Genomic DNA, 16,020 nt, shown 5'->3' with positions numbered 1-16,020 from the left:
ATGGACCTACATTATTTTGTACTCTATTCACAGTCAGCAAAGAGCACAAATTCAACATTTTTCTAAACATAGCAGTAACATTAGTGATACCAATCTATACAAATAGAAGTATAAATGTAACAAAGCTGTATTGTCTTCTGTCATGGGAAACCTGAGGGAAATGGTAAATATTTGCTAATGGAATGAAAGTGGTACACATACAAACATTTTGCAAAAAAGTATTTACAAAATAAGAATATAGGGTAACTGGTACATTGTCTCTGATCTTAATAATTTGCCCCCAACTCCCAGTCCCAGTTTCCCTCCCCACCACAGCCTCATTTTCCTTATCCCCCAGGATCTTTGTCCCAACCCTTTTCTCACTACGGCAGGTCTCTCTCTTGCCCCCTGCATTCAAATCAGGCAACTTCCTCTTCCACACAGCCTGGGCCCAGCAAGAGGTCAGTGAGAGCACAGGAGGGACAGACACCCTCTCTCAGTTTCAGTGCCCAGACTCAGCACAGACTTCAGCAACCCAACGCAGCAATGGCAGGGAAAGTCCTGCTCAGTCATGGGCTGGAGCATGGTCAGTGCAAATGAAATCTTCAGGGAAATTCAGCTGTTAAAATCTAAGTCTTTGAGAATAGAATCACAGAAATGTAAGGCTGGAAGAGACCTCAAGAGGTCATCTATTCCATTCCATAGTGCTGAGGCAGGACCACATATATCTAGACCACTCCTGACAGGTGTTTGTCTAACCTGTTCTTACAAGCCTTGCATGATAGGGATTCCACAATCTCTCCTGGAAGCCTATTCCAGTACTTAACTGTCCTTATAGTTAGTTTTCCCCTAATATCGAACTGTGACAGACTGTTCCCTTATGTTCACCACTTTTACAAAACTATGATTCATTTTGTACAAAGTATGCCTTGTGAGGTATCATTTGAAAACTCAATCTATTGAACAGTACTGTCCTGGTAAAATGTGGGTAGCAACAATGTATGTAAAATTATCAGATTTTACTGTATGACATTGCTGAGACATGCTCCAAGATTAGCAAAGCAACCTAAACCAGTTCCTCAGGGACAAAAGGTTAGCCAGCACCTCCGCCAGTTGTCAACTTAATCAAGTAGACTATTACTGGGTTGAGCAGACATGCATTGGCAGGAAGAAAGGTCTGAGCAAGAAATTTATATTTTGGCAGTCAAACAGCTCAGAATTCCCATCCAAAACAGACCTGCTATCACTTGAACCCCTGCTGGAGATGTTTCTCTCAAAGAAGAGAAATGCTTTAAGAAAGGGGAACAGAGGACACAAATCACTTTTCTCCCTTCATCTTTATTCATGCATCAATGTTTGAAAGACAAAGGAAGCATCTGTGGTCTGGTCCTGACTGAAGGAGTTCAGCCAGTAAAAGTATGTGGTGAGAAAAACCGTGGCTTTGAATTAATTTAGCTTGTTAAATTAGGTAGTTTGCATTTTACCTTTTATTTCTTTGTAACCAATCCTGACTTTTATGCCTCATTACTTGTAATCACTTAAAATCTATCTTTCTGTAATTAATAAACTTGTTTTATTGTTTTTTCTAAACCAGTGCGTGTTGGATTTGAAGTATCTGGAGCCTCCATTTGAGATAACATGGTTTGTGCATATCATTTTCTATTAATGAAATGACAAATTTTCTATGAGCTTGTAGTGCACAGAAGGGAAGAACTGAGCAGTACAAGATGCACATTTCTGGGGACAAATCTGGGACAGGGAATTTGCTGGTGTCACTTTGCAATATAATTCAGGAGGGGCTGGCTAGAAGCACTCATATCATTCAGCTGGGAATATTTTGCATACTAGAGGCTGTGTGTAAACAGGCCAGGAGTGGTTGTTCTCAAAACAAAGCCCTGTGAAAAACACCCGAGGTTGGAGGGTTGAGAGGACAGCTGTTCAACTGTCCAGATTGTACCCTGAGGAATGTTACACTAACCTAAATCTCCTTTGCTGCAGATCAAACGAATTACTAATTATCCTACTTTCAGTGGACACAGAGAACAATCAAATCACTGGCCTCTTTATAACAGCACAGATATTTCAAGACTCTTATCAGGTCCACAACTCAGGTCTTCTCTTTTCAAGACTACACATGCCCAGGTTTTCTAAATTTTTAATCATTTTGTTGCTCTTCTCTGGACTTTCTCCAATTTCTCCACCTCTTTCTTAAAGTATTGGACACAGTACTCCAGCTGAGGCCTCACCAGGGCCATCTAGTGTGGGATAATTACCTCCCATGTCTTACAATACTCTTGTTAATACACACCAGAATATTAGCCTTTTTTGCAACTGCATCGCATCATTGGCTCATATTCAATTTGTGATCCACTATAACCCCAGATACTTCTTTGCAGTACTAAAGTCAGCCAGTTATTCCCCATATTGTATTTATGCATTTGATTTTTACTTCTTAAAGTGTTTTACTTTGCACTTCTCTTTACTGAATTTTGTCTTGTTGATTTCAGACCAATTCAAGGTTCTCCCCCTGGCAAGACACATGCCCCCAGCATCCTGTTTTCCCCGCTTCCCTCCCCAGGGCAATGCATGGGGCAGGAACTTGCCCAATTCCCATGGGACTCAGGCGGGGCTCTCCCCAACCATCCCTGGGATCCAGCGTGTGATGCCATGGACCATCCCCCTGGGATAACAGCCTTCAACTGCTAGCTAATGTAGTTAATTTCCATAGCATAAGCAGTGCTGAAACATTAGGATTCAAACCCTGCTGAGGATGCATGATTTGGGCAGGGAAGGGTAAAAAGATGAGGGCAGTTCTGTGGTGTACCTTTCTTTTTTTTTAAAAAAGACTTCTCCAAAATTTCATACAACAAAACTAAGTTATTTATGAAAAACATTCAATCACTTGAAATGTCAAACTTGTTGACCATGCATCCTTAATTCTGCTTCCATGATACAGTTTTTAACAACATGATCACATATTTTTCATAGGACCCTGCCTCATTAAGTGCTGTGGTCCGATGCATGAGGAGGTAGAATTAAGGTTGCCTGGGCAATCCTATCTGGAATTTCTTAACTTCTAAGTGCTTGACTTCGCAACCTAAATAAATGTTCTTTTAATATATTTTTGTATACAACTGATATTTAATTTCTGAGGCATGATAAAGGTTAATTATATTACACGTACCAGAAATTTGGCTACATAAGCTGTTTAAACAAATTTTAGGAAATGAGGTCTGTTTGGCTCAGAGAATTCTCAATGACTAGATTCAGAGCTCTTGAGAAACTCTAGATTCCTGATTCAAATCAGTACATACAGTAATTATCTGTCCAGGGCTTGAAAAATCCACTTCTCATTGATAAGTTTGAAATTTCTCCTATGCCATTAGCTCCTCCAGAACTTAAGTTTTATTTCAATTTTTTTTTAAAACTCTTACTGTTATAAAGATTAAGTATCCGAATGTGAAACTAATGCAAAGCCAATGCAGTGCTCTCTTCCCAAATCTATCCTAGTAAAACACCTATGGATATATCGTTGCTGTGGTCAATTATTCAGAAACAAATTTATTTGAACTACTTATTTAAAAGCCTTAGAGGTGTAGGAAACATCTGAACATATCAGGTGGCAGTGGAAGTCAAATGTTTTCATTCTGGATACATATATTAGTTTGTTGGGCTATAGGAAAAGAACCTGGCTTACTTTCAGGGGAATTGCTTTCACTGGTAGAAATGCAGCACGGCGATTGTTCTCAAGCTGTTTTGTATGGACCAATAGCAGCCTACAGAGAGCTTGCTGGTCCATATGTGAGGCTCTCTTCCTTCCTTCCAGCTGCTAAACCACATTCAAAATATGCCTTAAGGTACAATACGTTCCTAAGAGTATTTTTCCATGTACACAATTGCTGTACTGCCCAAGGGATGTTATGTGCTTATGGATGGGAGAGAGGCAGTCCACAAGATAATCTCAGTATTATAGCATGCTCCACATTATGAAAGAGTCTGAGAACTCCAGCAATAAATCTTTTTAGGTTGCACTTCTGTCTAGATGCGTATATGACTTAATACCACTTCATCATTGCACCAGCACTATATTTTGGAGTTCTAGGTTTAAGAGCTAATTAGCCAACATACCAGGCACTTTGTATTTGTAATAAACCTACACTACAATTCACAGCGTGCCTTTACTGAAAAAAGGGGGATAGAAAAAGGTTACGTTTTGAAATTCCAGCACCAGAGATATACTACCAAGGTCTTGAACCAAGGCCGTTATAGAAATCCACCTAAAATCCACTCCGGGGAGTTAGGACCCTGTCTGTCAGTTCTTGATTTCCCAGGATTTCCAAAGAATGCCTATGCAATATTGTTTTCCCTTTAAAATAAATACAGTGTAATGGGAAATGATATAAAAAAAAGTTATGAAATCATACTAAGAACAGATGCCTGCCTTCAACTGAGATTCTGTCATCATGATGTAGACTGGAGACAGAACAGAAGCAAACCACTTACTGGTTTTCAAAATCACTTCCTTTGTGCTTTCTTGGAAGCTCAACTGCAAATGTGTTGGATGAACAAGCAGTGGCAGGCTTGGTTATTGGACTCATAAGGGTGGAGACTGAAGAGGCAACACACTGGCTCTCTTCCATCACAAGATTATCTGTAAATGAAAAAAATCCATGATCAATAAAGCAGAAGAGTATTATTCATTCATTTTTATTTTGCTCTTAAAAGCAACTCCCCACTAAAAGGTACCTCCATCCAGAGCTCTGAATGCCTTTTGTCATAAACTTAAAACCACAATAATGAAGTGTCACAATATAAATTATCAAAAGCGGAAGCACTTCCCCTCTCCCCCTAAACCTAATAAAACTTCATCTAACCACCAGTCATTAGACCAATAAGACTTAAAATGTATTCCCCACATGCACAGTCCCACCAGACTACAATCCCACCAGACTACAATTCCATCTGCCAATATCTCAGACTTCCAAAAAATGCATGCTGATACAGATGAGCTTTCCAGAGTGACCAGACGATCAAAATATTATGGCTTTTTCAGGCCAGAGACTAAGCACAAACAAAATCTTACTAGGATACACACAGTGTATAAATGTACACACAGTGTAACGTGACTAGTGAATATCTACAGCTCTATATGTTAAAAAGCAACTAAGCATCCTAAAATTTTGTACAAATAGAATCATAGAAATGTAGGAGTGGAAGGGACCTCGAGAAGCGATGAAGTCTGGCTTCCTGCACTGAGGTAAGACTAAGTAAACTTAGGTCATCGCTGACAGGTGTTTGTCCAATCTGTTTTTAAAAACCTCCAATGATAGGGATTCCAATACCTCCCTTGGAAGCCTAGTCGAGAGCTTAACTATCCTTATAGTTAGAACATTTTTCTCAACAGCTAACCTAAATCTCTTTTGCTGCAAATTAAGCCCATTATTTCTTGTACGGATGGGTGTGTAACTAGGTGCACAACTGCAGTATATGCATATGCAAATTAAACATATAATTTCTGCCAGTGGCTTACCGAGGGTCTCTGGCACCCAGGGGCCAAGCCTACATTTGCACCCCCCCAGGCCTCACGCCTCCCTGCACAGAGCAGGAGGGGTCCTGGTGCTGCCCGCCCCCCAGCTGCCCTGGGGAGGGGGATGGGGGTCTGTACCTGGGGGGGGGGGGGCGTGAGGTGCAGTGGGACGCAAATGCAGGCTTGGCTCCGCTGCCTCCCGCTCCCCGCACTTATCCGGCACGTGGTGCCCACCTCTCCCGCTGAAGCCCCGCAGCCGGCACTAGGCTGCGGGGCTGGAGCAGTGGGTAAGTGTGCTCCGGACCAGCCCATCAAGATGGGCGAAGGGCAAGGGGAGCAGGAGGCTCTGCGCCCCTCAGAGCCTCCTGAGCCCCCTGCCTCCTGCACATCCAGAAGGGCTGGCCCAGCGCTCCCTCACAGGCCGGGGAGCCTGGTCCCCCCCGACCTTGGTATACCACTGATTTTTGCACCTATTATTTGAAAAGGGAGCTCTTAATTTTGTGTACTCAAATACCATTTTTAAAAAAAGACACCCTTAATTTATAGGTTCAAAATTAAGTTTTATAAACTTAAAATACTACTAGGATTTTTTTTAAATTTAACACTTGGATTTATTGTGATGAATGAAGTAGGAATTATGTATTTGTAGCAGGGCAGACCATTGGACTAGCTCATCTAACACTGATACCAGAAGAATCACAGAAGGAAGGTGAACTGGAATCCAGGATTTGTCCCTACAAAGACTTATTTCTGTAATTGCATATGTTCTCCATTTGCCTATGTTTAGAAGTTTTCTTTCCACTTCTTACTGCTTAAAAGTTTCCAATTAGCTAAGAAAGCTATTAATCTCTGGCATTCATCTTTCATTTCCATCTACCATATTTTCTTTATGATTCACTGTAATTGATATGCTGTTAAACTTTTTGTCTGACAGACTTATAAAAAGACTACCTAGGGTGGTGCTGATGAAGATTCCATTACTAAACTAAAGGAGCTTTCTTCTGGCAATCTGTCTTGTTTCAACCTGTCACTGCAGGGTTTGACTCAAGATTAAGAAAAGGGAGAACCGAGGGACAAGTTGTAGAACAGTGATAAGTCAAAGAAAATACATCTAAATGGGATGATCCGTAAGCCAGGTCACACCATCACATCATGGTTGCAGGACTATAGATTTTGATTAAACTTATATAAGAAATCAATGGCGAATATTGCATTCATTTTTCTTTTAAATTATTCATTATATTCCTAGGCCTTTGAAGACTAAGGGTATATCCACACTGTGGAGTGAAGTCAGTTGATTTTAAATCAACTTTCACCCACCAAATTTTAGAAGTCGCAGGAGCATGATCATACCAAGTTCATCGCGTTGGGGTCTTGCATCCCCACTAGCCGTGGTTGAGTCGATAATCAAAGGGTGCACCATGGGTAGCTATCTGACAGTGCAACTAGACGCAGAGGCTTTTGGGAAGCTTATCCTCCCATGATGCTACGTGCTCCCTCCCCCTCCCTTCTTGTTTCAAACAAACAGCAAATGCTTTTTCGCGTCGTTTTTCTCTGCCACGCGCACGCCGCTGCCAGAGAGGCATGGAGCCCGCTCAGCTCTGCACTATTATTGTGAGCATCACAAATACTTCTCAATTTATCCTGCAGTATTTAAGGATGAGACAAGAGCCGCAGCGGGGAAAATTGCGATATTATTGAGGCTGCCCTGCTACAAGCCATAGTGTGAAAATTTCCATTTGTTGTAGGCTGTCACGCACCATCTTCAGTTGGTGAAGCGCCGGTTCTGGTTCCGAGAAACAAGCATAGACTGGTGGGACCGCATCATTATGAAGGTGTGGGATGATGAGCAGTGGCTGCAGAACTTTCGTATGTGAAAGACCAGTTTCCTTGAACTTTGTGCAGAGCTGTCCCCAGCCCTGAAGTGAATGAATACTTGCTTGAGACCAGCTCTGACAGTGGAGAAGCGGGTGGCCACCACTCTGTGGAAGATAGCAACCCCGACTGTTACCGCTTGGTTGGTAATCAATTCGGAGTCAGTAAATCCACCGTGGGAGCTGCTGTGATGCAAGTGTGCAGGGTCATTAATAGACTTCTTCTACAAAAGGTAGTGACTTTGGGAAATGTGCAGGACATAGTGGACGGGTTTGCTGCAATGGGGTTCCTAAACTGGGGAGAAGAGAGGGGCATAGATGGCACGCATATCCCTACCTTAGCACCAGATCACCTTGCCACAGAGTACATAAACCAGAAGGGATACTTGTCAATGGCATTACAGGCCCATGTGGATCACAAGGGACATTTCACCAACATCAATGTGGGGTGGTCTGGAAAGGTGCATGACACACGCATCTTTAGGAACTCAGGTCTGTTCAAAAAGATGCAGGAGGGCACTTTATTACTTGACCAAAAAATAAATATTGGGGATGTTGAAATGCTAATAGTGACCCTGGGAGATCCTGCCAATCCCTTGTTCCCCTGGCTGATGAAGCCCTACACTGGGCACTTGGACAGCAAGAAGGAGCGTTTCAATAATAGGCTCAGCATGTACAGAATGCTGGTGGAATGTGCATTTGGCTGCTTAAAAGCAAGATGGAGATGTCTACTCACTAGGCTTGACCTCAGTGATAAAAACATCCCAGCAATTATCTCTGCAGCTGTGTGCTCCATTATGTGTGTGTGAAACAAAGGAGGAAAAGTTCTCTCAGGTTTGGGTCATGGAGGCTGATAGGTTGGTCACAAATTTTGAGAAGCCAGATTCTAGGGCTATGCTGAGAGCCAACCGTAGAGCGCTGTGCCTCAGGGAAGTATTGAAAAATCATTTTTGGAATGAACCGCAGTAATGTATGTCTCTGTCAGTGCTGTGCCTTTCTTTCCCAACCTCCATCATCGCACCACCATCCCACTCCCCGTCATTCCCCACCGACAATCCCCAAGCTCGGAATGAATAAAGACAGATATTTTTTAAAGCAGTACAGTTTTATTTGTGACCCGTTTCAGTGGGGGGGAGGGGGAAGGAACATAAGTTAACATTGACATCATGCTGCTTGGCCATCCAGAGCAAAGTGTGACTGTGCAATGGTTGTGTGCAGTTCTTATAGGGGCCGTTGCCTTTCTCCTCGCCTCCACCGGCGAGGAGCGAAGCACTTACTGCACCCTGCTCAACCTCCTCCTACAGCGCCTGGGGGAAAGAGGCTGGTAAGAAACTGCTTGTTGGTTGAGCATTTTGGAGGGGCTGCAGAGGGAGTCTGTCCTGCTGCTGCTCCTACTGGCACTCTACCAGGCGCCTCAGCATGTCAGACTGATCCCTTATAAATACGCAACATCTCCTGTTGCGTTGACGCTCCTGCTCCTGTGCTGATTTTCTGTGCTCCATGTCCATGTCTAGTTTTTCCGACAAGGACATCCTCCAGGCTCAGAGATCTGTGTCAGCAGTCGTGGAGATATTCATTAGTTCGTTGAACATGTCATCCTGAGCTTTTCCCCCTGTTACCTGTCAGCTCTGTGTTCTTGGGGAACCAGGGTGCAAAACCCCTACTCTCTCTGGCTCACCTGAATTTCCCCCCCTCCTCCCCAGCCTCTGCTTGAACCAGAAACCAAAAACAATGAAAGGGCAGTGGGAGACACACCTAAACCCTTCCAAACAAGGGTGATAGGATTAAGATAACTCCCCTAGCCTCATCTACATCAAAGATGTAAAAAGGAGGCACCTCAATTAGCACATCGAATGGAGAACAGAAGCCTCATCTACTTCGAAGATGGAACAAGAATTAGCATACTGAATAGAGAACCAAGCTCCAAAACAGGAACCGCATTGAACTCTGGGATTGGCAAAGCAGAGACGCACTGCATGATGGGAGATCTCTGCTCCTGATGTAAATGAACCCACACTTGCACACACCCAGCCCCGCAGTTATCAGATCATTCTAGTTATTGATCTCCAAAACACTCAATCTGCCTGATTGCATTGTGAACTCCCTGATAGGAACACTGCCCATAGCCAGGAATGATCAGTTCCTATTGTCTAGCATAAAGAAAACCATTCTGGTATATTCCCTTGAATCATCATTTACCCATAAACAAACCTAGTGTTCTCCCTTGAACCACTGTTTCTTCCCTAAAAACCCTACCTAAGTTCAAACCTTGGATTCTGATGCCTGGATCCAAATGCTGCATCAGCTCCACTGGGACTTCCCCTTTTCCTGACTGATCATGTTGGGGGCTCTGCCTGTCTCAAGCGCTCCAGACCCTACGCTGAACAGCCTGTCTCCTGGAAACCTCTGAGCTGCACGGAGTGGTGAGACCCTCCTAGTTCCCCCAACACTCTCTCTCTCTCTCTCTTTTAGTCCAGGCATAACTTTCTATTTTTGTAATCAAACCTGGGATAGCTTTCTCCAATACCCCAACTGTAATTATGTAGTACTGTAAGCATTTGATTGTTTTTCTCTCCTTGTATGGTATTACTATTAGTATCGTAAGTTTTATATACCTGGCAATAAAATAACTCTTATAATCATGGTGGTTGCCAGTCTCTCTCTCCAAACTTCATTTACTCCTTCGTGTTCTTGGTTTCCCTATCTGCTCTGCAGCAATGCTTCTTTTACCTAAGTCAAAGATTCCTGGAGTGCCCAAAAATCCTGTGGGGTTTGCTCATCAAGAGGGTTACTACTAGAACAATTGTTGAGTGGTGAGGGGCAGCTGAGAAGTGCTGCTCTGCCTAGCCCAGAGTCCAGGGGCATATAAGGGTGGCAGCTGAAAATACTGTTTAACCCAGCCCGCTCAGAAGTGTGCTCTATTCTGGTGTGGCGCAAAGGGGCATGTAAGGGTGGCTGCTGAAAGTGCTGTGTCACCCAGACTGCTGAGTTTAGGGACATATGAGGGGTCAGCTGAGAGTGCTGATAGCCCGGTCCGCTCAGACGCACTTGGTTAATCTGGAATGTGTGTGTGTGTGCATATATTGGGGGGGTTTATTTGAATCTGGGGCTGGAGGAACTCAGCCCTGAAAACCTTAGGTCCTGCAGGATAGCTCCATTGGGAGGGGACTTGTAGCCATATGAACACACAAGTAACACAAGCAGTACATTAATAGAATCACAAACCCCCTTCTAGGAAAGTAACCCTAATAAATGAGTGAAACCCAAGGTGACAGGCAAATGTGGTAACACCCCCTCCACTTCCTAATCTGGGAAACGCGCTCTGTGGAGTACAAGATGGGGTGAAGGCCGAGGTGTCCACTGTAAGGCAAGCAAAGCACAAAGTTGCCATTGTTAGCTGACCCCATGGATAAAAGAAATGCTACAATGTAAAAATAACTCCCTTTCATATTCACAAGGTGAAGCCAGACCTGCATTCCAATCTGTACGTATCGCACAGGTCAGAGTGACGTTCTAGACATGGTAAGTAAGGATCGCTTGCATCCATTATAGTGAGGTCTCAGTAGTACTAAATTCCCCAATCCACAATTATTTAAGCAAGGAGAAGGATAATTGGGCTCCACTTTACCATCCCAAAGACTGGTTTGAGAGGAGGTGGTCAAAACGGATTAGGAGAGGCTGTGAGTGAAGTATAGCTGGAGAAAAGATATGGGTCCAGGAACTGGTTACCCTAACATCCATGCCAACAATACCATGACTAGGAATTGTCTGTGTAAGGGCCCAGGGACACCGTCCACGGCAGGGGAATAAGACGCAGTGACTATATTGGTCGGTACTGTAAACTCATGCCATCTTCCCTAGTGATCATGTGTGATATCAGTCTCCTGAAGGTAACACAGGCGGAAAGGGAAGATTGCTGCAAGCATTAGGATACAGACCTGGCCCTTATGCTGCTATGCTGTGTTCCGTGATGATGCCTGCTCATTTAACAGCAGAGTGGCGGGGTAAAGTTTCCTACCGGGGCCAAAGAAATAAGGCTGCCCTCCCCAGAAACCTTCTGCAAAGGATTGCAGAGTACCTACATGAAAATTTCCTTGAGATTCCACAGAGGATTCTCAGAGCATCTCTGTGCACATAAATAGTCTGTTCCAGGGGTAACCCTCTGCTGAGGTTTAGCAACACCAACAAAGCCATCCCATTAAAAACACAAACTCCTTTTTTCCCCAAGAATAAGAAGCTGAATTAGGGACATAACCACAGAGATGAGATTTGCTATACACACTCACCAGATGTGCCTTCCCTGGCATCTCATTCAGTACCGCTGTCCAGTGTCCTGCTGCTCTTGGGTAACAAACAGGTCCTGGCTCTCAGGGAGAAGGGATACCTCGCTCTCCTTACCCTTGTTCTCCTCATCTTTCTCCTCCTCATCTACAAAGTCCTCCTCATTCATCCTGGACTGGGATTCTTCAGAGATATCAATGCTACGTGGTGGCACAGTGGTGGAGTCACCACCAAGAATCGCATGCAGCTCCTCATAAAAGGGGCACATCTTCGGTGATGAGCCAGAATGACTGTTCGCCTCCCTAGTTTTCTGATATGCCGGCCTCAGCTCTTTGATTTTAATGCAACACTGCTGCGTGTCCTTGTTGTGGCCCTTCTCCACCAGACCACGTGATATCTTCTCGTATATATCCAAATTTCTTTTGCTAGCTCAGAGCTGAGCCAGAACAGACACTTCGCCCCAGGCTGATGAGATTCAAGACCTCAGGTTGACTTCATGCTCGAGCGCATTTGGCCATGCAATCAACATGAGCAGTTCAGCTACAAAGCTCTCTCCATGCTGACCAAACAGGAAATGGGAATTAAAAATTTCCTGGGGCTTCAGGGGGGAACTATTTCCTGTTTACGTGGCCATGGTGCAGCAGAGTACAGATGTCCAGAGTGGTCAAAACAGAGCATTATGAGATAGTTTCCAGAGGCCAATGATGTTGATTTACATTGCGCTCTGCCTACATGGACGCTGATTCAACCCATAGAATTTGACTTCAGCGCTACGCCACTTGCAGAGATAGTTTTTATTAAGTTGAATTTTACCGTGATTTAGGTCAGTGGAGCTGATGTGCCAGTGGAGATGCATATTTTAGGGGGTTGACGTAAGCACCATTACGTCGCCCTCCATTGTCAGTGTAGACCAGCCAAAGAGTTGTTTGCTTCTTTCTGTGTGAACTTGCCCTGTGGAATCTTCAGTTCAGTCTGTTTTGAAGTGATGCTTGAACATTGGAAGTACCCAACCTGCAACCCTAGGCGAAAGTCTTGCTGATGGGTAAAGGTTGTTTTGAAAATGCTCTTTCTTGCACCCCTGCTCACTGAAAGAACTGACTAAGGATAAAAATCTGCCGTTTGAATGAACTCTTTCCATAGAAAACCATATGGAAATGTGGCATGAAAGATTCTTTAAGGTAGGCAATCTGTTCAGGCAGGATACACCAATGACAACCTCATGAAACAACATATGCTCGCATAACAAAAAAGATTTTAAACTCCTTTTCACTGGACTAATAGTGCATTTCTTTTGCTTTCAGTTTGTTCAGAATGTAGCACCATGTTTGCTCGTACGATTATCGTACACCTGTCCTGGATTCTTTACAGCATTGGCTGTGTATAGATTAACAGAATGATCTAAAGTTGAAAATTGGTTTTCAATAGGTCCTGATCCTGCAAACTGTGCTGTGCAGATTGACTCATGCATCCATGTACAGCCCTGCTGACTTCATTGGGGCTACATGTAAGCACAAGGGTTTGCGGGTTTGCCTTCATACAGCAGCCTGCCTATTCTGTACAGCTTCTAGGCATATTTAAGACCTTCTCCCTGAACCTCATCACCCACCTTATCCACCCATCATTTCTTAAGATGGGATTCAATCAAGACCTTGATATGGTGGGTCTAGGCTGTAGAGTTCATTATTCCATAATAGTTACTCTCAGTGCATCTTTCCCAAGAATTAAAAAAACCCCACTAAGACTTAATTTTGCATGGTTTATATATGATATTGCATACACACACACACACACACACACACACACACTCTTGGCTATCCACACACTATATATGCTCTGAAGCCTCTTGGGTTTGGTTCTATTTCTTCAGTTTTAAGAAGGTGTTTTCTCAGGACAGTTTAATGATGCTTTACTACAGAGTGCCTTCACTAGGAGATTCTTTATAGATTAATATTAATGAGGGAAGTGTTATTGCAAATTGCAATAATTCACACTTAGTTTTTTATTTTGCAATATTTTTCCAGCTGTTTTCTGTTAGACGATATGTACAAGTTATAGAAGAAAGTATAAATGTGCGATAGTTGCATTATTTTTTTGATGAATGTGTATTTGTGGAGAACTGAATATGTTGTATTTTCATTAGAGACAAACAACTGATATATTTTTAAAAGTAAAAAGAATATTTTTTTAATTTCTAAATTCCAATTCAAGGTTAAAATCTGTATCTCTGAGGAAAATTATGTCTACAGATTAAATGCAAACTAGTTGAGAAGTAAGAAAGACTTTCCAAGGGGATAAAGAATCAATTCTCCATCAGATACCTGGAGAAGGACGACGCAAAAGTATCACTCATCATGGGATTTAAAGAAGACAGAGAATTTTCTAGATATATTTCTGAAATAAAAGTTAAACAATGCAAGTCCTCAAAATTACTTTGAGAAATATTAGTATTAATTCATAGCATTTATCATCTTAAAGAAATTCACCACCACTAAAAAATGAAGTTCACAATTTGATAACACTAGGTGATGAAGCAAAAATCTGTCCCTCCTTTATTATTTACCCACTTTATACTTGATATATTTCTGGCTTATTTAATTTAAGTAACCATAAAACTGTACATGTCATAAGGACAGCTAGAGAAGTTCGTGCCCTCCAAGACTACCCAACTAGGGCACCCATACCCTAAGTATGTATTGGGCTTTACATGTCACTGTGATGCTTCTGATGTCCTCCAACACTGCTTTGAACACAGTTTAAAATTTAATATGTGCATCATTCTGCACAGTAGCTTTGCCAAGGCTTAGCAAGTGAAAGATCTACAGTCACCTGTCCCCACTTACTCTTGCTAGTGCCATGAATTACTAGAAATAATGCTAATAGATAGAACCTAGGGCAACATATAATTTATGAAACGTTTCTAGCTTGGATAGCAACTAATGTGGGTGGAAAAGAAAAGGGCAAACAAGCAGCAGGCTTTGGGCAGTTCCAACAGAGCCACAATTTGGTCTTTGCGCACAATGTGTCAGAACGCTTTGGTCATCTCTTGGAGAAAGTACTGCAAGGAATTGTATCACAAATGCAACACGGATATCAGTGATCGGCATTTCAAAACCTATTTTAATTTTGAAATAGTCTTAACTAACCGCAGAAATGCCAATACTGTTTCTATGTCTAATTCTGTATTTCAACTTTTTTCTGAATTAAATCTTCTCAGCATATTTCATTTCCAGCATATCTTTTAAATAAAAATGGCTATGTGGGAAATTCATTAAACCTTATAATCCAAAAAAAGAGCATATGAGAAGAGCATCTCTAGCTTTGAGTCACATTTACATAGTAAATATAGATAATGAAATCTACATGGTAAACCTCAAGTTTTTAGAAAAAAACATTTTGGGGCATACATTATTGAAGGATACCATTCTTATATATACATGAAAGGGCACTGAGTAACCAAAAACCTGAGTGTATGAAAGATTAGATTGCTTTCCGTACAACAGATCCTTTCATCCAGTAATAAAGCATGACAGAACAGAACCACTAATTTAAATACTCTTTTATACACAGACAGCCGACCTTTTTTTTAAACCACTTCCTCTTAGAGAAACAGAATCGAATGTAACGGTATGGCTGGTCATTTATAATGCTCCAGATTTGTCCTCTGAGTACCATAAGATCAAAACAACAATATTTTTTCTTAGACGAATATCTGGTGTATTGTGAAAACTACATCTAATTTTTTCCCTTCTAACACCACCACCCACCTTTTCTTTTGTAATGAAAAAATGGCTGTATTAAGAAAATCAGCATAAATTATCAGTTAAAGGAACTTACATAAAAAAAAGTTTTCAAGTGGTGCTCAGGTTTGTTAAGTGCCACCCAGTATCTCTAGCAATGGATAGCATAGAAACCTGAATAAAAATAGTTCATACCAAGCAGGTCTTAATTAGAAAGATTTTCAGTAAGGAACCAGTACTGACTCTTATCAGGTACAGCATAGAGCTTTTGATTAATTCTTCCCTTAAGAACCTTTAGGATGATAAAGAACTACAAGCAGAAGCAAGAGAAACATCAGTTAAACAGCTCTAAAGCATCAAGACCAAAGCATAATGTATAAGCATTTGGATATCTGACATTTACTGAGCATGGAGCAGATGAAAGCTCTTCACAAAGCTACAGCACTCATCACTGTAGTGTAAATGTTTCATAGCAAGATCCATTGTTCAGTTCAGGGAGTATTCTCTTCTCCAAAGAGGCTCTGCTTGGGATAAATTTAAATTAATATTTTCAGCTATGGTAGAAAAGCTCCATCGTGTTTTAAATGATCTTGTAGAATACTATCATCATAGGTACTTATAT

The 16,020-nt window shown here is 42.1% G+C and overlaps 1 protein-coding gene across 8 annotated transcripts in view; it reads right to left on the bottom strand.

Moving 5' to 3' along the window:
- The window catches only part of BMAL2 (basic helix-loop-helix ARNT like 2), a 63,468-nt gene that overhangs the window by 41,352 nt on the left and 6,096 nt on the right, over positions 1 to 16,020 (bottom strand). For all 8 annotated transcript variants that reach the window (XR_010921947.1, XR_010921948.1, XM_067559286.1 and 5 more), the window contains exon 2: positions 4,483 to 4,630. Coding sequence is in view for 6 of the 8 variants with exons in the window: in XM_067559286.1 (XP_067415387.1) it covers positions 4,483 to 4,630 (148 nt within the window). In the remaining 2 variants the exon portion in view is untranslated. The remainder of the gene's footprint in view (positions 1 to 4,482; positions 4,631 to 16,020) is intronic.

The sequence above is a fragment of the Emydura macquarii genome, unplaced genomic scaffold (genome assembly GCF_026122565.2).
Source record: "Emydura macquarii macquarii isolate MOO-44397 ecotype Brisbane River unplaced genomic scaffold, CSIRO-AGI_Emac_v2 contig_2205, whole genome shotgun sequence".
NCBI lineage: Eukaryota > Metazoa > Chordata > Testudines > Chelidae > Emydura > Emydura macquarii.
The sequence above is the reverse complement of the archived record's forward strand: the minus strand, read 5'-3'. Positions and strand labels throughout refer to the sequence as shown.